The 26,511-nt window shown below is 40.3% G+C and overlaps 1 protein-coding gene across 1 annotated transcript in view; it reads right to left on the bottom strand.

The window, feature by feature from the left end:
- Window positions 1-26,511, bottom strand: part of TRIM9 (tripartite motif containing 9) — a 117,727-nt gene that overhangs the window by 13,932 nt on the left and 77,284 nt on the right. The window contains 5 exon segments of the mRNA XM_010389463.2: window positions 9,149-9,287; window positions 11,733-11,890; window positions 20,172-20,325; window positions 21,474-21,521; window positions 21,523-21,585. Coding sequence (XP_010387765.1) covers window positions 9,149-9,287; window positions 11,733-11,890; window positions 20,172-20,325; window positions 21,474-21,521; window positions 21,523-21,585 — 562 coding nt within the window.

The raw sequence follows: 26,511 nt of genomic DNA on the forward strand, positions 1-26,511 counted from the left end.
GTATGGATTCCAAATCCTTTACTCTCCTGGTCATGCCCTCTGGACATGTTCAAAGGCATGAATCAAAGACAATATGACAACATTGAGAAGAGTATTGCCACTCCCTGGTTTAGCCAAATCACACTTAACTCACATTGAATGTGCACACACCTACTTAAGTGTGTATTCTGTGTTATGCCCATGGGATGCAGGAAGAATGCACACACTACTTCCTCACCTCCCCTTCAAAATACAACTATCACAATATGGAGAAGGCTTCTCAGCCATTCATATTCTATTAGTAAAGACAAAGAGGAATGAGGTTGTCATTTTTTTCCACAATACATGATACAAAGCTATGTTTCAGGTCACAGCTAATATGCAGGATAGTAATTATTATTAATTTTTAACTTTATAGTTCACTAGAGAAAAATGAGGAGCTCCTGAAGAAACTGTTAACATCACATCATGTTTCATCACATGCAGGGATCCCGTGTGGTTGCCGAGCTTTGCTGAGTGAAAGCAGTTCAGCAGGAAAGAGCAATGGAAAGCAGTATGTCAGTGGCTGAATGTGGTGACTCTAGGCATAACTATAACTCTAGGATGGGACTGTGTTCATAACGAATAAGTATCAAGATATGCTTTCCATCAACTCTGTCAATGACCATCGTTTTCCTCTTGCTCTTTCCTGGACTTCTCTCCCTTCCCCACTAGGACTGGCTGGAGTCTGCAGTTAAGGTCTAGATAAGGGCAGAGACCTCTGCTTAAAAAAAGCAATCAAGAATCAACAAAGCAAAGATTGGCTGGGGCCCACTTGTATTATTGACTGAGAATATCTAGGTGATGTATTCCTGTTTGGCCACCATATATTTCTTTTGTTTCTTTATTTCTTTTTTAGAGACAGGGTCTCATTTGGTCACCCAGGCTAGAATGTAGTGGTGTTGATCATAGCTCACTGCAGCCTTGAACTCCTAGACCCAAGGGATCCTCCTCCCTCAGACTCCTGAGGAGCTGGAACTACAGGTGCATGCCACTGCACCTGGCCAATTTTAAATTTTTTTGTAGAGACAAGGTCTTTTTATGTTGCCCAGGCTGGTCTCAAACCACTGGCCTCAGGCAGTCCTCCCACCTCAGCCTCCATTAAGTGTTGAGATTACAGGCATGAGCCATGGCACCCAGCCCGTATATTTCTTTTATTTGTTCATTAGCCAACGCTACTGAACACCTATCATGTGCCTGACAGTGTAGTAGAATTGAGCAGTTGGGAAACATAAAGTTGGCAGGAGACTCAACCATAAGAAAAATAATAATTTAGAGAAAATCAGTGTTATATATTATTGATTGCTTTTTACACTTCTGGGGGTGGAATTTCTTGACTGACTCCAAGTACAGAGTACTAAAGATTTTTGCAGATGTTGTAGAAGATTTGAAAAGGCAGTCTTTGGGGTGTTATTTTTGGAATCTAAAGAGGAAAAGCAAATAGATTGTGGTTGCTTATGATAGTGTATATTAATCCAGCATCCTTTGTATCTGGGAGAAGTCTGGGTTGTCCTCCTGTCTGGCAGTGAACAACTTTGTAATTTAAGCAGTCCTTGAGCCCAGGTCCAATAAGATGGTTATATTTTGGAGCACAGTAAGGCAAGACATGTCACTAAGAATTGTACAGTGTTAAAAGATGAGTTTCAACTCAATTATAAACCAGCTATAAAATAATTTGCTTTTGTTGGGAAGATTTTAAAAGAGACAAAGAAATGAAGAATGAGGCTGTTTTTGTAAATGGTCTTATAAGCAGCCAAAGTCACAATTATGTCCAACTGGTACATGATTTATAATAAAAGGTGGTATTTTAAGCTTTCTTAAGTGTGGCATTAATTGCAATTGAGAAGTGAGAAACAAATCTGTTTTGAAAACCATCTTTTAGAAGAATGAAACAGCCTTTGCCACCCCAAGGACAGCTGCATACTTCATCACCAGGTTCTCCATTCCAATTTAGAATACAATGGCATTATTTATAAGGAACTATCATGAGGAGAACTGAAAATTCCTGTATTTCAATTAGATACAGAGGATTCCAAAGGACTAAACTGCTTTCTAGAGTATCAGTTGCAAAGCACACTTCCCAGAATCAAAAACGGGGTTCTGAATCTAATTCAGTCCTATGGAAAAATGCAAGAAATTCCCTGGGATATCACGCATGTGTCAAAATTTAAAAGAACAAAGTATCTCTCTTTTCTGGGCTCTGAAACCTATCATTATGCCTCTCACCCTGGATTTTGTAAAATTTACCCAAATATGGTCAGGTATGGTTACCTACCTTGAGAACTTTGTCCTGGAAATGCATATTCTTCTAACTATTTTTGGAGAGGCCCAGATGCTCTGGGTCAGGAAAAGCAGAGACAGAAAACCATCTTTCAGTAGACCAGATACATTTCCTTATATGATCCTTTATCAATCATTTTCTATTAGTGTTGAATTTTCAGTATCATATGCATAACTTTAAGACTCATTATGACCCTTGGAGGAGGCAGGAGGTATCTAATGCTGCTTCATAGCATTTTCTGAAACAACTTTCAACAGTAATTTTAGAGAGAGAAGCCACAGAGGTACTAATTGTAAAGACTCAGAGGTCCTCAGCTGTAAGTCCATGGTTTTAGAGATGACAAAACTGAAGTTCAGAGAGGCTAAGGGACATATCCAAGTTACACCACGGCTGTGGAGGGATACAACAGAGACTCAGGTAGGATCAATTCCTGGCGGATAAAATTTTGGGGTGATAAGACTACTGCTGCTCCTTTGTAACCCAGAAATATACAAAAGGTAAAGTTTATGCCACTGGTCCTAGAGCACATTCCAGTGGTCTCAGTGTGGATCACGGTTTGTGTAGAGGACCTAATAAACCTCAACTGTGTTAAGGATAAATCTTTTCTTCTCTAAACAGAGTGGTTAGTTTATGTAGTGGTTAGGGATTGGAAAGGCACACACATCACTGTCCTCCTTGTAATTTTGGCCAGAGGGATTAGATGGGCTGAGGTGTTGCCTGTAGTTACTCTTCTGACAGGTTCTTTGTTGCTCACAAGGTCACAGCATTTCTGGAGGTCTCAGCACATCAGGGGTGCAGTACTTATGCTGGATCAAAATCACTATTAAATATGGGCAAAGGAGCTGGGCACGGTGGCTCATGCCTGTAATCACAGCACTTTGGGAGGCCAAGGCATGAGGATCGCTTGAGGCCAGGAGTTTGAGACCAGGCTGGGCAACATAGTGAGACCCTGTCTCTATGGAAAAAGAAAAAAAAAAAAAAGCCAGGTGTGGTGGCGTGCCTATAGAGCCAGTTACTTGGGAGGCTGAGGCAGGAGGATCACTTGAGCCCAGGAGGTCAAGGTTACAGTGAGCTATGATCATGCCACTGCACTTTAGCTGGGTGACAGAGTGAGACTCTGTCTCTGGAAAGATAAATGAATGAATGAATAAATAAATAAATAATTGCAAAAAGAGTCTGGACAGATGCATCTGAGGCCAATTTGCATTCAGACAAATGGAAGCACACATAATTCTTTTTTTTTTTTAGATGGAGTCTCGCTCTGTCCCCCTGGCTGGAGTGCAGTGGCGCGATCTCGGCTCACTGCAAGCTCCGCCTCCCGGGATCATGCCATTGTCCTGCCTCAGCCTCCTGAGTAGCTGGGACTACAGGCGCCTGCCACCGCGCCTGGCTAATTTTTTGTATTTTTAGTAGAGACAGGATTTCACTGTGGTCTCGATCTCCCGACCTTGTGATCTGCCCTCCTCGGCCTCCCAAAGTGCTGGGATTACAGGCTGGAAGCATAATTCTATATTCTGTCTGCACAATTAAATCTTTTCTGGTGCACAGAAGAAGGAGCCACCACACTGAAAGGGGCAGTGTGATGCTGAGAGTCTAATCGGGGAGAAAGACATTTTAATCTTTATGAGTAACATTGTCTAGGCCCACTTTTTAGAAAGCAATTTTTAAGATGTAGTTTCAAGAATCCCAACCTATTTGTCATTAGATAAAACAATCCTGAAAAATGCTGAGTAGATGGCTTGAGAGCCAGCCTTCTTTTCTTGAATTATTGCTGACTACCTTCTCCCCACTTTCCCTCCCAGTTAGGACAGGCAGGGCTGGAAAGCTTCTGTGAATAAACGGCTCCGTGATGTCAACCCAAGCAGGGCTCTGAGTGCCAGACCTCATTTGGTAGTAACTTTCAAAGGCCTCAGAGATGTAGCTCTGATATTCCTTTTCCTTCCTGGGCAAATCTTGTCACTGCTAGCCAAGAGCATCCACTGGTACCAGTGGGGGAAGGGCCTCTCTAGGTGACCTGCTCACCTGGGATGGGAGGGAGCTGGAGGAAATTTCTGCAAAGACATGAAAATGGGCACAGGACCTGATAAAGAGCTTGGATATGATGCTAGAAATGAAGTCCACTCCCGCATCTTCTTAAAGCTGGAATGCTACTCTTTTCAACAAAACTTTTTTTTTTTTTTTTTGAGATGGAGTTTCACTTTTGTTGCCCAGGCTGGAGTGGAATGGTGTGATCTTGGCTCACCACAACCTCTGCCTCCCAGGTTCAAGCGATTCTCCTGCCTCAGCCTCCCAAGTAGCTGGGATTATAGGCGCCCACCACCACACCCAGCTAATTTTGTATTTTTAGTAGAGATGAGGTTTCTCCATGTTGGTCAGTCTGGTCTCGAACTCCTCACCTCAGGAGATCCGCCCAACATGACTGCAAGTAGTAAAGTCCTGCTTCTAGCTGGGATTTCTGGATGAGCACTTGAGGCAGCTACACAGTGCTGCTTCATTTTGACAAGGTGTTTTCAGTCATCTTGCACACAGACTTTGGATAGTTTTCCCTCTCTTTCTTTCCATTTGGATGAGTGCAAATAGCACTTTTCTAATGTTAGCATCACAGCAGACTGTGCTGAGCACTGGGGGCTTACAGTCCTGGATCTAACATATTATTATATTTAATCTCTCAGCAGCTCAGTTTCCCATAAGTAGAGAAAGATGACAATAATAATACCTTCCTCATAAAGATAGTACTAAGAATAATGGGCCATCTAAAAATGTTCACATCCGAATCCCCAGAACCTGTGAATATGTTATTATCCATGGCAAAGGGGACACTGCAGAGGTGATTACACTAAGGATCTTGAGATGGAGGGATTATACTGGATTATCCAGGTGGGCCCAAGATAATCACAAGAGTCCTTATCAAAGGCAGGTAGGGGCTACATGGTGGCTCATGCCTGTCATCCCAGTACTTAGGGAGGCCAAGGGAGGAGGATCACTTGAGGCCAGGAGTTTGAGACCAACCCGGGCAACACAGCAAGACCCCACATCTACAGAAAATTTTAAAAATTAGCCAGACTTGGTGGCACATGCCTGTAGTCCTAACTACTCAGGAGGCTGAGATGGGAAGATCCCTTGAGCCCAGGTGTAGGAGGCTGTAGTGAGCTATGATTGTGCCACTGCACTGCAGACTGGGTGACAGAGTGTGAACTTGTCTCAAAAAAAAAGGAAGGTATAAAGGTCAGAAAGAGATTGGAAGATGCTACATGTCTGGCTTTGTAGCCACAAAGTCTATCTAAATAGACTAAATAGATAGACTTTGTCCTACAAAGTCAGATGTCTAGCCCCTACCTAGACTTTGTAGGCAGAATCTATTTAGATAGGAAGAGGGAAACTAGAGAAAAATAAACAGAAAATGTTCTATCCTGTTCTCAACCCTGTATGATTTTTTAAACAGGAGTACAGCTTGTCTCACACATAGCATAAACCTCAGAACTCTGTGTATTAAGATGGTCTTGTTGTATAATGTTTTCAACAGATGCTCTTTTGCAGATGGTTTCGAAGACTGTGGCACAGCCATGATGGCTATTAGATGAATTAATTTAAAGATATACATGGCCAAGTTTTGGGGCTTGAGGGCCTTATTTTAAAATTTCATTAAAATTCTTAATTGCTTACAGTTATATTTCATCTTAAATCAGTGTAATTTGGTTTAGATATGCAACTTGCATTTTTTCCATGGGTGTCTTTGATACATCTCCAGGAACTTTGCTTTCAGAGAACTAACCACAGTTGAACTCATATAATAATACATTCTCCTTTCCTTTTCTCTCTCTCTCTCTCTTTTTTTTTAAGATGGGGTCTCACTATGTTGCCCAGGCTAGATTCAAACTCCTGGGCTCACAGGATTCTCCCGTCTCAACCTCCCAAGTATCTGGGATTACAGGCATGAGCTATGGCACCTGACTCCTTTCCTTTTCTCTTAATAGTACGTTCTTTATAATTTCCATGGAATTTAATTTTTATTGTTTTCCTAATTCTCCTATAAAAGTTTTATCTTCCTGCTAATCCTTTTCCCCTTTTTTTTTTTTTTTTTGGTGTTTATCACAATGTGTAAGAATGGAACTATTTATACATTTATTTCTCTAAGGCTTGTCTCTTTTTCTAGCTTGTAAACTCCGGGACAGCAGGGATAACATCTGTTCAACAGCCTAGTGCACAGTGGTCACTTATCAAGCACTGCCCAATAAATAGACAGATAAATTTGCTTTTGAAGAAAAAAACCAATCAAAATTTATAGTAATGTAGACATTTGACCTCCCCGGCATAATGTTGCCTTTAGATCCGTAGATTTTGTGAAAGCTCACAGAGTACAGAGTATAAATGATGAGCAATTTAAACCTCAGACTAAATGCATGTGATTACAAGTCAGACTTGTTACTGCATATGAGATTTTACCCTTCTGTGATACAGAATTTTTGTTTTGAAGTTTGAAAAGGGATTAACTCTTGCTAAGAAGAAGGTGACAGATTTTGTTACACTAGAAAGCCAGAATGCACCACCCCACCACCCCCAATACCAGCAAAGAAAAAAATAATCTCTAAAGCAAACCTTTCTGGAAACTGTAGGAAATAAGATTAATAAAGTATAAGTGCAGTGAATGTACCAAAACTTTGTTAATAGCATTTTTCTCACTGATTTCTAAAAAGCAAACGAAAAAGAGATAATTATTTAATCCTATAGGCTTTCTCTATTGTTACAGATCGATCAAATCTTTTCTTTTTTTTTAAATAAGCTATTCACTATATTTTTTCTTGCTTTCTAAATCTTGTCTCACTGGATGTATTAGAATGAGGGAGAAACAAATAGAACAAACCAAAGTTATGGAGAAAGTATGTGTGTGAACTTTATTTCATTATGAGAAAATTACTTCTGTGCAGTAACAGAGAATACTGATATCTATATGATGATAGGCTTTTCTTTGTATTCAGATACATACCTTATATTTGTACACAATATATAAAATTCATGGAGGAAATTAATTTCTACAGTACAGTTTCTTTGTTGGAAGAGAACTTGTTCCGTTTGTTTCATCTAGAAAATGACCCCCAGTTCTGTGACTGTGGTACCAAGGATCGCAGTTCCAATCCTGTAATTTATTAAATTAGACACCATAATCTTATGAACATTAAGATAAACTGAGGCGCTACATCCTCCTGCAGGATGAAACGAGAGACATAAGTGCTCAGGCTGTTATGCTAATAACTGATTTTTAGCAGAATAGTATGATTCCCATGATGTATTATGAATAGAAATAGTTTTCCCGTAGATCTGATAACACATATTAGCAACATTGCTACAAATTTCTCTCTGCTCTGCAGGCATGCACTTCACTCTTCAATCAAACCACCTTGTACACACATGGGAAATGAGGCCATCACCAGCAAGGGCCTTCTGCATTGCATCCAGGAAAGACTCTTGGAGGGCTTTAGCAGTTAGCATGGTATTTTGAGAAAAGAGGCAACTGCTCTCAAACTGATAGGTCTTCCCTGAGAGAAGTTGCTAAAATGATAATTCTAGGGGAAGCTGTAGCTGCCACATCACTGTACTCCAAACAGGAACAGGTCATGTGGGCATTTTCCCTCAGCATATCCTTCTCTTGGAATAGCATCATTCAGACTGACAACTGCTCCCCAAAGCACTGTTTTCATGGCTAGGGGCCTTTCATCCTTGCTGTGGGATTCGAAATTGTGCTTGTTTTTAACCATGTGAAGCATTTTAGGGTGACTGGCACATGTTGAGGTTTGTGGGAAGTGGGAAAAAACACCACCATAGTTCTTTTAGCTAACATCTTGAACTTGAACAAAATCAACATAATTAGTTCTGCAGAGGGAAGTTATGGAGAATCCTGGTGAGGTGGGGGGTGACTTCTTTGATTAAAATGACACCCCAAAGTGCCAGAATGCTTTGGCACCAGCCACAAATACCTCTTTGTAGATTTCATTTCATGTGTCTTGCTTACTCTTAACATGAAAATGTTAAAAGCCTCAGAGGTTGTATCTGGTCATCAAATTCAAGCCTCTCATCTGAGACACATTACATGTCTCTGATGACCAAAATATTTACAGTATAGCTAAGAAGCAAAAGTTCTCTAGAGATGAACTTTGTGCAGTGGCTCTAGGCAGCCTAGCCAAGACTGGAGGGGCTCTGGCAAAGATGAAAATGGCGGGTAATGCAAAGTTGCTGGTCTCTTCCTGTTTGGTGCCACAGGAAGTCTCAATCCTAGTGCTGACGGCCTCAGTTTTGGGTATGAAACGGAGGCGGTCTAATTGGGTAAGCCAGGAGCGGCCAACAGACTCTCTCTGAACAGCTCTAGCACCCCACACCCATTTGAAACACATTCAGTCATACAAATCCGCAGCTGGAAAGAACCTAGGTCCCACCCTCAGAACAAGCAAGTACTACAGAGTAATCTAGAATAATCTGGGCAAAACTGGCACATGATGTGTATCGGTGGAGAATGGGAGCCTGCTCTAGAGCCTAGATACATTCGTCTTACACACGGGGGGCACATTCAGGCCTTCATTTTTCAGCTTCTTCAACTGCAGCTTAGTTAGAGTGTTATCAAAGGAAGCCGCCGGCCCAAGCCATTTGAACTGCCGATGTGGAATCTTTGGTTTGATCACATCCACATACCATAGGCTCTCTAAAGGCAGGAGAGGAACAGCGGCTCTGTGCAGAATGCAGAGCAAGTCATGGAAACACTGCAGGAATGTGGGCAGTGGTGGGGTTACCTCCGGGCTTGCCAGCCACTTTAGATGCCACGCAGTTCTCGCTCTGAGGGATACTGCTGAAGGGCCTTACCCTCAGACGTTTGGAGGACCAGGGTCTTGCTGTACGGGCTGACTCCTGTTTTGTTGAAGGCCTTGACCCGAGCGTTGTATGTGCTGTTGAAGTGAAGACCATCCACAGTGCACATCGTCTCCTTCCCCACATACACCTCCTGAGAGTCAGCAAAGAACAGGACAGCACTTAGCCTGCACCCTTTGGAGGGGCGAAGGAGGCAGTGTCGCTCAGTGGTTAGGAACAAGAGCCCTGGTGTCATTCTAATCTGGATTTGAATCCTGTGAGACATTGGGCCATTTAATTTATCTTTTTAGCCTCAGTTTCCTAATCTGTAAAATGAGATAATAATATCCACCTTATGAGGTTGGTGTGAGGATTACTTAATGTTGTATATGCAGATTAGCATCATGCCTTCTATTTAGCATGGGCCAGGCAGCTAAAGAATGGTAGTTATTAGCAGCTTAGGCTTAAAAAAAAATAAAACTGAGAGTTTATAGTTCAGATTACACTTATTAACTTGGCATTGATACAGTATATGACCCCTACTGAGCTCCTTATCCATCAGTATGGTTTGTAAAAAGCATGTTTGAAACCATGAAAACAGGAAGGTGGTCTCTACCCTATGTTTAGAACTCCTCTGATGACTTCAGAACTGTCACAAAGATTACACTCCAAGCCACAGGGGGACAGATTTTCATCACAGTACAGAGGGAAGGGGGGAGGAAACAGGGAAAGGAGGAAGAATGACATTTCAAAGGCTTAAAATAAATCCTAGCATAATGTGTCTTTAGCATAGGTTAGGCATTTGCCTCCCTCTTCAGCTGTACACACTGCAAAATTATGCTGATGTAATGAATAAAAATAATTTGCATTCAAAGCACAGCCTTAAAATGACAACTCTCTGGTAGGATACTAAGAAGACCAGGGTCTTGGATCGCCCATCAATTCATTACTCCTGCTGGAATAACAAAAATCAGAATATTATGCCCTCTCATTCAGTGCATCTCAAACTTTACGTGCATACGAATCACCTGAGGATCTTGTAAAAATGCAGTTGTTGATCCAGTAGGTGTCTGGGGTGGGGTCTGGGATTTTGCATTTTTAACAAGCTCCCAGGTGAAACCAATGCTGCTGGGGGAGGACTGCACTTTGAGTGAGGAAAAAGTCAAGACAAAATAAGAGAATTAATTTATTTAAATAATTGGGAAAACCAGGAGAGTTACTTTCCCAGCAGAAAAAAAAAAAGATAATAAATGGCAAAGAAATGCCCTGAAAATGACACAGGAACTGAAAAGGCAAAGTCAGGAATGAGAAACTGACAAATAGACAGGATTTTACACACATACAACACACACTGCAAAAGACATGAAATGGAACCTGAGGCCCTTATCTTGGAAAGAAAGAAATTAGATTTTATCATGCCAATAAATCAACATATATGTAAATAAGGCTTCTCTATCAAAAGAGAAAACCTTTGTCCTTGAGAATTGTAGAAGACATGGTCCCTGCTCTCAAGTACTTAAACCTAGTGGGGATCAAAAACACATCCAGGAAAAGGGGGCCTTGAGAGGCTTTGCTCTTGAAAGCTAGTGGCCATTGGTGACCAGAAGAAAGCCTCATCCTCACGGGCCTGAGGTTTTTTTAGATAGGGGTCTCCCCTTCTTCAGTGCAGGAACTGGCCTCAGTCCCCAGAAGGGCTGCTCCCTTGGGAAGCTCCAAGCATCAGAACTTCCAGGCAAGACGAGGGTGGAGAGGATGGAAAGTAGGGTGGCAGGGAAAGGATGCATGAGAATGAAGCTCTGTATGAGAGAGAAGCAGACACATGCCAACAGGTGGTGGCACATGAATCATCAACCTGGAGGTACCACAGCCGTGTCTTACCAGCAGGCCATTCTGTCCTGCCTTCAGAGGGCAGCATGAGCTTCTCAATGGGGATAGGGCTTCCTTGCCTTGGGAAGGTAGCAATCCTCTGGTACCAGTTCTATCTGGTGAAAGGCCCAGAATAAAACTATAGAACTGGGGAAACCTTTGCTAGAAAGGCTTCTTAGAATAGAGAAGCTGTAACAGGAGATCATGTCAATTAAGAGGAATGCCAATCAAAGACATTAGAAGCTGTGGATTGTAGAAATAAACCTTGGACAATGGTTAATTATATTATTAGCAATAAGCAATGATGATAATAATAATAGCTAATAATGCACGCTTGCCATGTTCTAGGCAGCCTGCTAGGAATTTTGTATGAATTATCTAATGGACTCTTAGCAACAAGGCATGAGATTCACGCTATTGTTATCATCCCTCTTGTTAATAAATGAGGACCTGAAGACTCAAAGCGGTGATAATTAGGCATTGTCCACATAGCTAGCGTGGAGGAGACCAACTTGAATGCAGGCAGTCTGACTCCAGTACTGCATGTCCTGTCTCTTAAGAAGGGTAGGGCAGTTTCAGGGACTGCTCCATCCACCTTCATGGTAGAGGGAGAAAGCAGGCTGCAGGTATGGCCTGTCCCCGGGAGAGATGGGGAAGCCTGAGACTCCCTGGCAGGTCCTCTGACAGAGTCACTGGTTTGGGTTAACAAGTACGTAGTGGGCTCTCTACTGACCCGGAACTGACCACCGTTGCCATCATCCAGCTCCAGAATGTATCCATCGGCGGGCACCGTGGACAGGGGTGGCTGTTTCCAGGACAATGTAGCGCTGTTGTTGTGGGTACAGCATTCCTCCAGCTGTAGGATAGGGGTTGCTGGGACTGGAGAGGAAGCTAAACAGAAATTAGTGTAACTGGCTTCTGTTAAGCTGCAGATATTCCAGTATCTTAGAGTGACAAACATCCCCCTGATAAACACATGGTTAGAAGTAGCCAGCCTGGCTACAAGGGAGCTGAACAGGATCCTTCACAGAGTACCCAGGAGTCAGACTGGCTCCTGATTTGCGGTTAGGCCATTTCCTAAGCGCACAGTGGCCCTTCCCACCTTCATTGTGGCTGTTGGAGGGGAGACAGGCCGATTCACAGAACTGCTCTGTTCTCATCCCCTTGAGCACTGAAGACATTATCGCTAAAGGAAATGTTTACATGGAGGCTGGGTTTCCAGTCCAACTCACTAAAGCCTATTTAACTCATAATGTGCCTGAAGCTGTGCTAATTATTTTATCATAAAACTTATTCTGAGATTTAAACCCAAGTTAATAAACCAGAGACTGCCTATTCTGAGAAATAGCTCTGAAACCACTACATTTCCAATATTCTATCATTTTTTTAAAACCAGTGATTCTACTCTAGGTCTTGTGCACAAAAGTAGCTACAACAGTGGATTTTTGAAAATTTGGTTCCCAGAGAGATCACAGTGATCTCTCCATTTCAAAACTTCTGAGGAACCTGACGTCATTATCTCAAGGTAGCTATACCTCAAAAACAGCACGAGGTCAAGTCGACTCATTTGCAGGTATAGTACGCCCACTGTGGGCTTGGTATGTGGAACTAGGGGCCTGGGGCATGACGAGGAGTCTCAAGATGCCTTTGCAGCTGTGTGAGAGTCTGTCATGCTGTTACGAGTCATAACAGCCCCCTCCACATTTTATACTGTGACTCTTTTCTAGTACTTAAAACCGCAAATTAGCTGAGCCTTCAGACACACATAGAAATATTAGTTACTGAATAATCCCAGTTCTTCATATATAAACTTAATATATGCAGTTGGGAACCACGGTTTATTTTTATTTTTATTTATTTTATTTTATTTTTTATTTATTTTGAGACAGAGTCTTGCTCTATTGCCCAGGCTGGAGGACAGTGGCGAGATCTCAGCTCACTGTAAGCTCCGCCTCCTGGGTTCACACCATTCTCCTGTCTCAGCCTCCTGGGTAGCTGGGACTACAGGCGCCCGCCACCATGCCTGGCAAATGTTTGTGTGTGTGTGTGTGTGTGTGTGTGTGTGTGTGTGTGTGTGTATTTTTAGTAGAGATAGGGTTTCACCGTGTTAGCCAGGATGGTCTCAATCTCCTGACCTCGTGATCCACCCGCCTCAGCCTCCCAAAGTGCTGGGATTACAGGCGTGAGCCACTGCGCCTGGCCGGGAGCCATGTTTTTACTAACTGTTTAAAATTTTTTTTTCAGCACCAAAACATTGATTTATTATTGTTATTATGTTAGCACTTTAATAACAGGAGAGAACAGCTTGGACCATATCCAGGGACATTTAGATGAACAAATGTTCATCATGGAACACCTGGTATGCTGTATCAAAATTGGACTCTGTGTCTTGTGCACTGAATTAAATCTATGTCTTGTCAGTCATCCCAACCAAAACAGTGTTTAATTTTACAGCAGTTTAGAAAACAGGTTCTATGGTAGATAACCTAGAAAACAAAAGCAGCGACTGTAACATATGAAATGCAAAGGTGAAGCTGATCAGTTGTCTTATACTTAAGAAAAGACTGTAGGCATTACAATAAAATCATGTCTGAGCTACTAAATTAAACATAGCTAAATCAAAATTCGTGCCTGTTAAAACTGCAGGCAATCGGTTTAGGAGAAGAAATCATGTTTTAAGTTTCAATGGCACAGGATTTGGGTGAAATCTCATCAAAGAGCTACAGCTACTGCAGGCTCAGAAGCCCCAGAAATCCAGATTTGGAGGAAAGGAAGTAAATTCATTGTCTTGCTCACTAAATAAACTACAGGACTGGTTGGAAAGAGATGGACACAGAAGATGTAACTCTTTTTAATGAGAGTATCTAAATATAAATAGGCATCACCCAGGAGTTGTAACTACAGGATTAATTTTAGGTCATTTTAACTACTAGGGACTTTCCTTTTTATTTAAAATTTGTTTCCTTTATTAAAACACATTTTTAACATATTTACTATGGAAGAAAAATATAACAGGTTTAGGGAAACCATTCTTCAAAGGGCTTATGGAGACATGAATGATTCCCCCTGGGGGGTATTTATTCTTAACTGTCCTTATTAGTTAGTGCCCACCATGAAACAATTCCTTATGCTCTTATTTCATTAGCTCCATATTAGTCTTTCTTTTTCCCTTTGTTCATGTTTCAGGCAAGTCTACATTTCATCAATTACACAAATCAAAGAATAAGATCACAGATGGTTTCAACTTAAATCATGCAAATGCTTACAACGTCTCTGATAAGAAACTCATATGTACCTGTGTAGCCATAGGTATAATTAAAAGAGTAACTGAAATACATGATGTCATGTGTAATTAAAACATCAGAACTTAATTTATAAGTCCTTGGTGGATACAGTTCAAAAGACCAAAAGGATATAAAAAAAGGCTAGACTCAATAATCTTCAGATCTTCATATTGTCCCAGATTTAGACAAATTATCAAATGGACAAAAAGGCAAAGGGAGTGGAGAGGAAAAAAAAAAAAACACAGAACTAACCCAGAGATATCTGCATCTGTCTAAATTTATTCCTCCACGTGCTGAGAATTAGTTTTCCCTTTTCCTTATTTACCCCCAGTGATGCGGTACATAAAAGGTAAATATGCTAAAATTACAGCCTCATTAGCAGAGACTCAGGCTGACATTCTAGAAAAATATATTTTATAGTGGGTGTTATGTTATCCTATTTAACTTCATTAGGCACAAAATAAATGGTCTACTAGAAATCCAAAGTACTTTCCAATTAATCTATCTTTTATGATTCGGAAAAGGATAGCATTACAGTTTCTGCACTAAAATCCAAGGAAGAGCATTGTATTTTACTGAAACTCCTGTTATTGGGGCTTTCCTAGCTATCTTGATTTTTACACTTTCATGATCATTCTGGGGCAGCTGTTGTTCTTTCCTTAAGAATGAATTTCTCCTGTCCTGATCAGGGTTCTAGCATTTATCCTTCTTTTAGCCTGTAAACTCAAGCTTTAGGCTAAAAATTCTCCTCTTAAAATACAAGGGGGCAGCTATTCTTACTAACTTCTTTGAAGAGGTCTGGCAGAGCTGTGGTTCAAAATTAAATTTTCCAGCATCATCTTCTTATACCAATGTTTTCAAATGTCTTCCCTTTTTAAGGCCACTCTATTTCAAATTCTATCTCACGTTTTGTTTAATTTTTTTTCACGAATCCTTCAGATTGTGAACACTCACAACCATCCAGAATTCCTCTGTGAAAGTACACAGGAGTGTGGTGGGGAGAAGTGAGAAGAGAAGCTGGGCTCCCGACCTCAACAGGGAACACTAATCATCAGGGATGCTTTCAAGCACTTTACTGAATGCTAGAGAGTGTGGTGAGAGGTTTACAGGTATTCACTCATTTAATTTTCACAACAATCCTATAAAGAAGATATTGCTACTATCTTTATTGTGCAGCTGAGGAAATGGAAGCACAGTAAGGTTTTATAGCTAGTAAGTGGCAGGACTGGCACCTGAAACCAAGCAGCCTGGCTCTGGAGGCTGTGTGCTTAGCACTGCATCATACTGCCCCTCTCCAGTCTGGTGTCTAGAAATAGTGTACTGGAGGAAAGTCTCCACGTCTAATTCCCAAAGTTTCTTTCTGCTTCCTATAATGTGAACAATAAAGATTCCCCAAATAAAGATTCTACCTTCACAACTATGGTGGTTGAGAATGCAATTTTACTGCGTTATCTTCTCTGAAGGCTCATTTGTAGACTGTCATTCCCCTTTACGTGGCTGAACAATACAAATGGCATCTGAGAAAAGTTAGACTTTAGAACAAATACAAGCTGTTTCTGGAAAGCTATTATCGGTACACTGTTAAAGATAACCCTGAACGCATGTTTTGAGTCCATGCATTTCAGGCTATCAACATGAACAGATTACCTGCAAGCGTGTCTGCTCCTTCCTTCCCTGCTAACCCTCTGGCAGCTTTCCCCCTATGATTTATAGGAGACTCTATTCAGATCACACTGTCCTTGCCCATGACCTTGGTGCATACTCAGGGCTTATATTCAACTTGTGTCAATAAAAATAAATACACCCGGCCGGGCGCGGTGGCTCAAGCCTGTAATCCCAGCACTTTGTGAGGCCGAGAGGGGTGGATCACGAGGTCAGAAGATCGAGACCATCCTGGCTAACACGGTGAAACCCCGTCTCTACTAAAAAATACAAAAAACTAGCCGGGCGTGGGGGTGGGGGCCTGTAGTCCCAGCTGCTCGGGAGGCTGAGGCAGGAGAATGGCGTGAACCCGGGAGGCGGAGCTTGCAGTGAGCCGAGATCCCGCCACTGCACTCCAGGCTGGGCGACAGAGTGAGACTCCGTCTCAAAAAATAAATAAATAAATAAATAAATACACCCTTAAGTGAGTAGAGACACTTAAAGGGATTAACAGCCAGTGGTCTATGTGCTAAAAAGGCTTGGTGAACTGTTAGGTCATTGTTTCATCCTGGTTCAGAATGAACAAACTGGCATTTCATTTCAGTACCATGACTCATGAATTTTGGGATTCTTTGTGTACTTAGACAATTTTGGGTTAATATTTATTGGGGGAGGAAGTAGGTATCTGAAATCTATTCTCAACCAAACAGTAAAGCCCTTGGCTGACTAGGAAGAGACTTAAAATTTCCTTCCTATAACCTGGAAAAGAGCTGATTATACAACCTTAGAATTAAGTGGAAAATGTTTTTTAAATTATTCTCTAATAAAAATAGAAGACAAAGCTTAATATGTTGTTTTCTATAAAAGAAAAGTCTAAAAGATCAAACGCCACTTCCAGTATTCTGGAAAGAGGGTAAGATGATTTTCTAATCAAAACAAAACCAGAAAATGTGCCATTACAATTTCGGATATTTGAAAAAAGGTACCAAATAGATCTCCATTGCTTGAGGGTGGTGTGGAATCAGATTGGGCCAGTTAAGTCCTTAGCTAACAAGAGAGTAAAACTTTAGATAGTGCATTCTTGCTGAATAGCAGCTGGTCTGAGTGTAAATATGTAAAAGCCAACTGTAAACCTACTTTCTTTGGTATCAACAACAACAATGGCAACAACAATGGCATCTATGACGAGCTTTTGAAACCAGAGATGTTTGATAAAATTCTGAGTCAAGAAGTAAACAGATATTTTAGTTATCATTTTGAGTCAGATCTTTAAATGCATACTTTAAGTGAATTTGAAAATATTTTAACTTCCTCCTGTAATCAACTTAGCACAATTAGAAAATACATATTGAATTACACGTATTGTTAGTTTCACAAAGGACAGATTACTTTAACACGACTCCAAATGCTACGGTCTTTGAGGTGCAGTTTCTTGACATATTTTTTACTGACAAGTTGTGAAAGTGCAGTTTATTACACTGACTAAGAATATCTTTAAAAAATGAAAAGATTAACACCACAACAGGAAGAGTTGTGTATATATTAACAGATATCACAGAGGCCAATAGAAGTCTGAACTCCAGCCAATCAAGTTCTATTGTGTCATGACCTTTAGCTTTTTCTTTCCATCACAAGCATCTGACAGATGAAAATTATTCAGCTTCTAAAGAAGACTAGGCTCTCACTGAATTCATTAAACTCAATGAGCACAAAGCAAAGCATATAAATTAACCAGGCAGAGTGATAATAATCAGAAGTAAATTAAATTACACAAAGTGTTAAAAAGAAAATGAAAATGGAAGACTATAATCCAGAATTATACCAAATGGCCTGTTAGGTTAACTTCATGAATCATTGTTCTGGTTGTTGTGTGGTTTCAGATGGATTTGTGCTGGGAGGGTGTTCCACGTTTTGGCCCTGAGAGTACTTGGTATTCTCTGCTGTGTGTGCAGACTTGAACAGACTGGACAAACAGCCTTGTCCCTCTTACTTTTGTGTGCAGTCCTAAGTGGCCAAGTGACAGTGCTTTAGAAATGTGGTCTGTGATGCAGAGAGCATGAACTCGCAGTTCCCATACCCAGTGAAGGGCCTGTTCACTCCAGCCCAATCTTTACCATCCTGCCAACTGGCCTGGACTCCACCGTGGGCAGATGGACATGACTCAGGAGGGCAATGAATGGGGGAGGAGAGAGTTTTGACAGCTGATTAAAGCATTTCAAAGCCCTGAGGCTTTTACCCTCTAACTGCCCCCTCCTCCTGCCCCCTCACCAAGGCTAATTGGGTTAGCTCATTTTTTCCTCTACCACCAAAAGTCTTTCTATTGCTCTTTTGTGACATATTTTTTCCTCCAAGCTACTTGTGACATATTTTTTCCTCCAAGCTACTTGTGACATACCTTTCAGTGATTTTTATCTCACTGAAATAATTGAGAACAGAGAGAGGCTGATTCAGGGGGATTTATCTGGGGCTCTATATTTTATTAAGGACGGGTTTATTTTACAGGCTACCACATTGGTATTAAAAATATTTTTTTTAAACAGCAAGAAAGAATTGCTGCAACAAAAATGTAGATTTGTTAATATTAAGAGATGAATTCACTTATTCCTTGAAGAAGCTGCTCAGTGTGGCACCAGCTTTACAGCACAAACTAGTAGTTGTAGGAGCTGGTTCTCTACCCATACTCCCCTGACTTTGAATCCTGGCCTTGCCACTCACCAGCTGTGTGAGCTCAGACAGGTAACCCAGTCTTCCTGTGCCCCAGTTTCTTCAACTGTCTACTAGGGTTACGAGAATAAAATGAGCTATACGTAAAACACTTCGGAGAATGTCTGGTTTGGTTAGCACTCAATAAATGTTAAACATTTTTCTTACTGTAACAAAGCATACTTATTTCCAATCTATGCACTACTTCAAAAATTTACTGAAGGCATCTTCCCAAAGCAATACATATTAAACCCCAAAAAAGGAGAAAGTTCAAAATAAAAGAGAGCAAAAATCCATTAAAAGGCTGAGAGACGTACACGTACCAAGTACAGGAACACATTTAACTGCCTGATGTGGACCCTAAGTAGACAGCCCTAAAACTTACTGATTTATATAATCTCTCTTTGATAAAAGGATGCAGGTATATTTTCTTAAGAAATAGAACTTTTAAAGCACTGAATGCTAAGAGTCATTTACTATGTGGATGCTTAAATCAGGAGTTGCAAAGAGCAAATCAATTTCAATTTAAAAAATCAGCAAATGACAAAACTATAGAGATGGAGAAAAGATTAGGAGTTTCCAGAGATTAGAGGTGGTGGAGGGGAGGGGTATGACTTTCAAGGTGTGACAGGAGGGAGATCTTCGTGGTGATGAAACAGTTCTGTATCCCGATGCAGTGGTGATTATATGAATCTGTACATAGGATAAGATGGCATAGAACTATACACACACACTTTTCAGTGTCAACTTCCTGGCTTTGATATTATATTATAGCTACAAGATGTAACCATCAGCGGAAGCTGGGTAGAGGGTGAATAAAATCTCTTACTATTTTTGTAACTTCTTGTGTATTTCAAAACAAAAAGTTAAAAAGAAATATTTTTCAAATGGGTATTACTTACACTGCCATAAAAATGCTGTTGCATGGTTGGCTTGATTTGTTATTTTTCTTTGAAAGAGTTGTTTACCTTAAAATATTTTCAGCCCCCACCCAAAATCTCAGAGAGATCTTGCCATATCCCTTAATCATATAATCTAATTTTAAAGTTTATATCAAATTTCCATTTTCCTTCCAGGCTTGCATTTTTCTGCCAGTATTGGCAGGCTAACTGTGATCCTCTCAAATTCCCACTGATTCATGCTCAACCATTTGCTTACTATCTCATCCATGTGGAAGCAGTCACTTCAATTCTGGACTCCTCTGATTTATATCAATATTTCTGGATTCCTTTCTGTACCAAGATTTTATTTATGTATCGTGATGATCTCTTTCTCTCTCTGCCTTCCTCTTTTCATGTCAGCTGTTCTCTGGTGCTGAACACTTGAAATCTCTAAGACTCTCAAAGAGGCAAGCATTGAATTGATCTGAATTTATCCAGCTTGCTGAAAGGTAGGTCACACATTTATAAAGAGACATTTTCATTACATAAGTTAGGAGCCACTCCAGATTCTTGTAACATTAGCCAAAGGGGTACTGATCCTGCTTCAAGCACCAGCATCCACTCAGGATGTTGCTCTCTGATTTGGGGGATGCAAGGACATACCTTTCACCTGCACGAAGTCGAGCTGGTGGATGGATTGCAGCAGAGGGCTGTTGTCCAGACTCAAGTCAAAGTCCGTGGTCATCCTTGGAGTGAGTGTGCCTTTACCCCACTGATCCTCAGTCAGGTGCACTCTCCTTATGAGGGCGTCAGAAATCTAATCAGATAAAAAAGACCACAGCCTAAGAAATACACCACCACACTCGAAACACAACACTGCCCCTTGGCTCTCCAGGAGCGTTACTCCCAAAATGCCTTGAGAACTCATACCCTGACTGCTTCAGTGCAGTTGGTGAGGAACACCCCATTAGGACTAGGGTGACTCATAATTTATCAAGCAAATCTGAATACTTTTGTGAGTCAGGGGGCACTATAAGAAATTAGAAGGTGTTAACTGATTTAATAGACAAATCTGAATATATGATCATGCTATTTATGGTAGATTTACTAAATGCCAACAATTTTAAAGGATGATATGTTGGAAACTAGTTAATTTCTATTAGAATCAGTAGCTCAACCCTTCTAATTTAAAGTGTGAGTATCCTATCAAGACTTGGAAATGAATTTCATAAAATAGTTTAGTGAGGGTGCAGATAGAATTTCTCACAATTTAAGCACATCATCTTCATGTGATTATCACTGTATTCTTTGGTAGAAAGCTCTTTCATTTCTTATATTCAATCTCTCTCTGTCACTCTTGGCCAGTTTAGTAGAGTATGACTTGGAAGAGATCTACATGTTCCTTAACAAAACGTTGCTTATCATTGGGATCAAACCTTCAGTAAAATCCAGCTTACACCATAGCATCTCACTAAAACAATTAACACTGAAGAATGAGAAATCTCTGCATTTGAGAAATCATTGACTTTCTGACCAGTAGAAGGTGTCAAGAAGGTAGACATCTTACAAACTTAGACACTTAGACATCTGACAAAACCGTCCAAGAGATACTAATGAATAAGGACCGAATTCTTGGGCAAGGCAATAACTCCACTTTAAAAGAACTTACAGATAATTATGTTTTCATGACTAAACACAAGAATAAAAAGAAGCAAAAAAGAAAAAAAAAAAAAAAAGAAAAAAAAGCCCATGCACCTTTCAAACTTGTAGTACATGGTAGCAGTGACTTCTGGGAAGTCAGTGGAGTTGATTTAGCAGGCACTTCCATGTACACTGCAGTGTGAAGGTAGGTTCTGTTACTGAGAGACCCAGGCCCAGCCAGGCTGTTGGAAGTCTGACTTAAGCATCCTAGACTATGTCCTATGGGACATTTAGAATCTGAAGCAGAAACTAGTTAACTCTTACCTGCAAAAAGCCACTAGGATCATTTTCCTTAATCACCTCCAAGCAGTACTTCCATGAGACCTGTGGTCTGGCGCAATTTCACTGTGCAGTGAGAGATCTGATCTCGAACCACCTAGGATTAAAAAGACAACAGAGCAGTCCAAGATGGCAGAGGGTAGAAGAGAAGCAAACTGGACCATTGGAAAGCTTCTTCAAACCAGAATCCATTCCATCCTGGAATGGAACTAAATTTATGAGAATATTTTCTGGGAATGTCTGCTGTGGATAAGGACTCTGGAAGACAGATGGGATAAGATTCTCAAAGGAAATTGGTAACAGGACCCATCAGAAGGGAAGGCAGGTAGATTTTGGAACCCTAGATCTGGTGACCTTGGTGCATCAACGAACACCTTCCAAAGGTCCCCCTGCCCTGCGCTTTTCTGTAAAGTTGACTCTCCCGTGCGGTTTGCTGGGGGTCTGTGGAGGAGCTATAGCTCCCCAAGATGTGGCTGCAGCTGTGCTTGGTGACACTGTCCACCTTCAGTGCCCTCTACGTTACTTTTAAAGAGCAGACATCACCATCTGAACCCAATTCCTTTCCCTTCCTGCCCCTCCACACAGCTAATTGTTCTGCATCTTTTTCCCTGCGTGGTTGGTGTGGGGACCTGGAGGGCCAAGGTGGAGCTTGGGAGAGATAATGAGCTAATGACAAGCTGGAGAAAGAAGACGGATGTATAATTAAGTTTTAAGAATAACCCACTGAAACCACTGCCTCTTTCAGAGAGCAATTGTAAAGGCTGCTCATTTGCCAAGCTGAGTCTGCTTTAACCTAAATAGGCATCTTTCTGAGCAAGCGGTTTCTGCTTCTAAGAAGCTGTCTGTGCTTAGCGATGAATGCATGACATTCCTTGAAAAGTTTTTTTCTTCAGAGGCATTTGTCATATGTGTCCGCTGCTCAGTAACCCAAATCTTGAATGCCTATATGGTTTTTTTTATTTCCAAAGAAGGGGTCCTGCCATGTTGCCCAAGCTGGTCTTGAATTCCCGGGCTCAAACAATCCTCCTACCTTAGCCTCCAAGTAGCTGGGACTACACTGCACCTATCTTTGAATGGTTGTCGAAGTGTAAAATTGAAGAAGGGTTTTCCAGGAGCCATAATTACTCACATCCTCAATATTTAAACTACTTTGCAAAAGCCTAAAAAATATCTAGTATTTTGGATTGTATGGATAATAGCCAAAAGAGAATCTAATAATTATTATTTAAAATGTTTCTTGTTCCTTCTTTTCATTTTTGGTTATAAATTTATTTTCCATTAAAGATTATTTCATCCACTTTCCAAAACAAACAGGAAATAGATGAGAGAAAGCAAATACTCTTATCATTCTAATGTAAATTTTTTAAGTACTTTGACATTTCTTTTTAGTTTTTCTCTGGAATCAGACTTATCGTTGCAGTCATTGTATATGACAATTTTACCTTCCCTTTCCCCCAATTTAATACTGTAACACAGGCATTTTTCATGTTGCCACCATCAATGGTTACAAAAATATCCCATTGAATGGATGATCTTAATTTGCTTAATCATTCCTGTTCTCTTATTATTGGACATTTAATTTCTATCTAATATTTTGACAACTCATTCATTCATTATTTCTGATTTTTTTGTTCCTAATGTTTTACCATGGCAAAATATACACAGCATGACATTTTCCACTGTAACCACTTTCAAGTATGTAATTCTGTGGCATTAAGTACTTTCACACTATTGTGGAACTATCACCAACATCCATCTCCAGAACTTTTTCATCTTCCCAAATTGAAACTCTGAACCCATTAAGCAACATCCCCATTTCCCGTTCCTCCCAGCCTCTGGCAACCACCATTCTACTTCCTTTCTCTATGAATTTCACTATGCTAAGAACCCCTTACATAAGTGCAATCATATAATATTTGTCCTTTTATGACTGGCTTATTTCACTTAGCATGATGTCTTTGAGATTCAACCATGTTGTAGCATGTGTCAAAATTTTCATCGTAAGAGCAAATAGCACTTCGATGTATGTATACCATATTTTCTGTATCCATTCACCCATTGATGAACACTTTTGGCTACTGTGAATAAAGTTATTATAAACATGAGTGTACAAATATCTTTGTAAATCTCTGCTTTCACTTCTTTGTGGTATTATACCCCGAGGTGGAGTTGCTGGATCGTGTGGTAATGCTATGTTTAAGTTTTTGAGGAATCACCATACTGTTTTCCATGGCAGCTGTACCATTTTACATTCCCACAGCAATGCACAAGGATTTCAATTCTCCACATCCTCACCCACCTTTATTATTTTCTGATTTTTTAAAAATACAGCCACCGTAAATGTGTAAAGTGGTATCTCATTGTGGTTTCGATTTGCATTTCCCTAATGACTGGTGATGCTGAGCATCTTTTCATATATTTATTGGCCATTTGTGTAGCCTCGCTGCTAATCAGGTCTTTGTACATTTTTAAAATTGGGTGTTGTTGTTGTTGAGTTGTAGGAGTTCTTTATATATTCTGGATATCAATCTCTTATCAGATATATGATTTTCAAATATTTCTTACTGTTGTGTGGGTTGCCTTTCCACTGCTTGTGTCCTGTGAGACATAAATATTTCCAACTTACTTATATTTTGTTTCCTTTGCTTTTGGTGTCATATCTGAGAAATCATTGCCAATTCCAGTGTCCCAAAGGTTTCCCCCTGTGTTTTCTCCCAAGAGTTTATAGTTTTAGGTTTTGTATTTAGTTCTTTGATCTATTATGAAGTAATTTTTGGATATGGAGTTAAGTAATGTCTAACTTCATTTTTTTTTTTTTGCATGTGGATATCCAATTTTCCCCACACCACTTATTAAAAACACTGCCTTTTTCCCATTGGCACCCTTGTGAAAAATTATTTGAGCCAGTATGTAAGAGTTTATTTCTGGATTCTATTCTATTACAGTGGGTCTATATATGTGTCTTTAGCCAGCATCCACTATTTTGATCATTGCAGCTTTATAATAAGTTTTGAAGTTAGGAAATGTAAGAACTTCAAGTTTGTCCTTTTCCAAGATTGTTTTGGCTATTCACATCGCCCAATTTTCTGATAGATGATTTGTTACTGCTTTTTAACTTTTAATAATAATTAAAAAGGAAAATAAATTGTAGGATTTAAAATCTATTGTCACTGGTGAAAGGAACCAACTTTGATGGAAAGATTATTTTTGTGAGTTTTGGGGGGATCAAATTTAAAATTCACTAGTTGATTTATTTTCTTCTGACATCCAGTATGCCTGACAACCACCACCACCATGGTCTGGGCTCAATAAATACAAATTATTTTATTTTTTTATTCAGAAAATAACAGGAAGATTAGGCTTCCATTACTTGGGGAGGAAAACCCCACAAGTAAAACACTTAAAAATTAAAGAGAGGTGACCTACAGCTAATATGCTATTCCCCTCTGCTGTATGAGGCTGAACTAACTTGTTTCCAGGATGACATTTTTATATTTTGGTAGCCAGTGTATTGGTGCTGCTAGGTAGCAGACACCTCCACAGCCATCATTTCATTATCCAAATGACATCTGCCCTTGACTACTGCCCTGGAAGTCTGAATAACAAGGACAGATCGAATATGAGCACTATAACCCAGAGTCAGTCTGCTTTTGAGATAAAATAGACTGAATGGTTGTGTTTCCTTTCCAGAGGATTCAGTTCAATGATGTTTTAATGTACTGAAATACATTACTCAGTCCTTATAAAATTCCATGTTTGCTTCTATAAATTTCCGTATCAAGTATGGTTTATTGGGTGCTGAAGGAGCTATCTCAGTGTTGGGGCTCTCTGCTGACTCTTAAGAAGCTTAATTGTTACACTGCCAAAGAGCCGGGGAGTTTCAGCAGGGGTTTGCCCTTGGCTCCTGCATTCTATGACTCAAGCTCCTTGGAAGGACTCAATATTCTTGAGTTCCTGGCTCTCAACCTCTCACTCTTGCTACAGTTGATTTTGGTCCACCTTTTTACATTTTAATCAACCATTCACAATGATCACAATAGCCTGTGATAAAATCACTGCTAAAAATTGAACTATGGGGTTCCCAAAGAAGCATTTTGGGTGCCCTGTAATTAACTTAGAGTTTCTGAATTAATTTAGCAAGATTTCCCACATTATAGAAATCAGCCAGATTATCTTAAATCAGATCTTTTAAGAGTATAAATACTTTCTCTCTAGCTGTCTTTATCAACTCTCTTACTTGCTACCTTCTTCAACCTGCGTTATTCATACCACATTTTGTGATCATTTATTTCTACATTGAGTTTTTCATAGAAAATGATTCCTGGAAGCCAGGCCACCTCACTGTTGTCTTTGAATGACACATTTCTGTGCTTTGGCTCTGACGTGCCAGCGAACCCCTTGGCATCATGTGTGCAGCGGGCTGGATTCAAGAGGTCCTTTTCTCAGGGACAGAGCAAGTTGCAGAAATGACACAAATAGGGCCTGGGAGAACAGTTTTCCTGTTTTCATCTGCACTAAAGCCTAAACCAGCTCCCAAAGGACAGTGAATTAATCTGTAGTCCACAGTTTCAGAGAAGGCTTTTAAAACTTTATCAGCAGAGCCACCATCTGTTCTGGATGGCAAATGCCTATTGATCATTTGAACATTTTTATTTTGTTAAGTGGCAAATTTATAAGGTCATTTCTTGGGTCAGGATATGACACTGATACTTATTTGTTAAAGGAGAGTCTGAAGGACTGTTGTGTCCCTTTGAATTCTCAGACATTGTCAGTAGCACAGAGCAACCCAGGAGAGAGTATACGACAAGTTTTGTCCTGCCTGTCCACAATTACATTCCCATCACTAACAGACCAGTCTCCTTCTTCCAGGCAGTTCATGTGACACAACCAGAAGCAAGACCTGAGGTTAATTAAGGGGAATTTCATTCTTAATCCAACCATAACCTTCCTCCACCTCCATATACCTCTCCATTTTACATGTGGTTCTTTTAACATTTTTCTTTATTTATCCTTTTTAAATAAA

Source organism: Rhinopithecus roxellana, chromosome 5 (genome assembly GCF_007565055.1).
Source record: "Rhinopithecus roxellana isolate Shanxi Qingling chromosome 5, ASM756505v1, whole genome shotgun sequence".
NCBI classification, from domain to species: Eukaryota; Metazoa; Chordata; class Mammalia; order Primates; family Cercopithecidae; genus Rhinopithecus; species Rhinopithecus roxellana.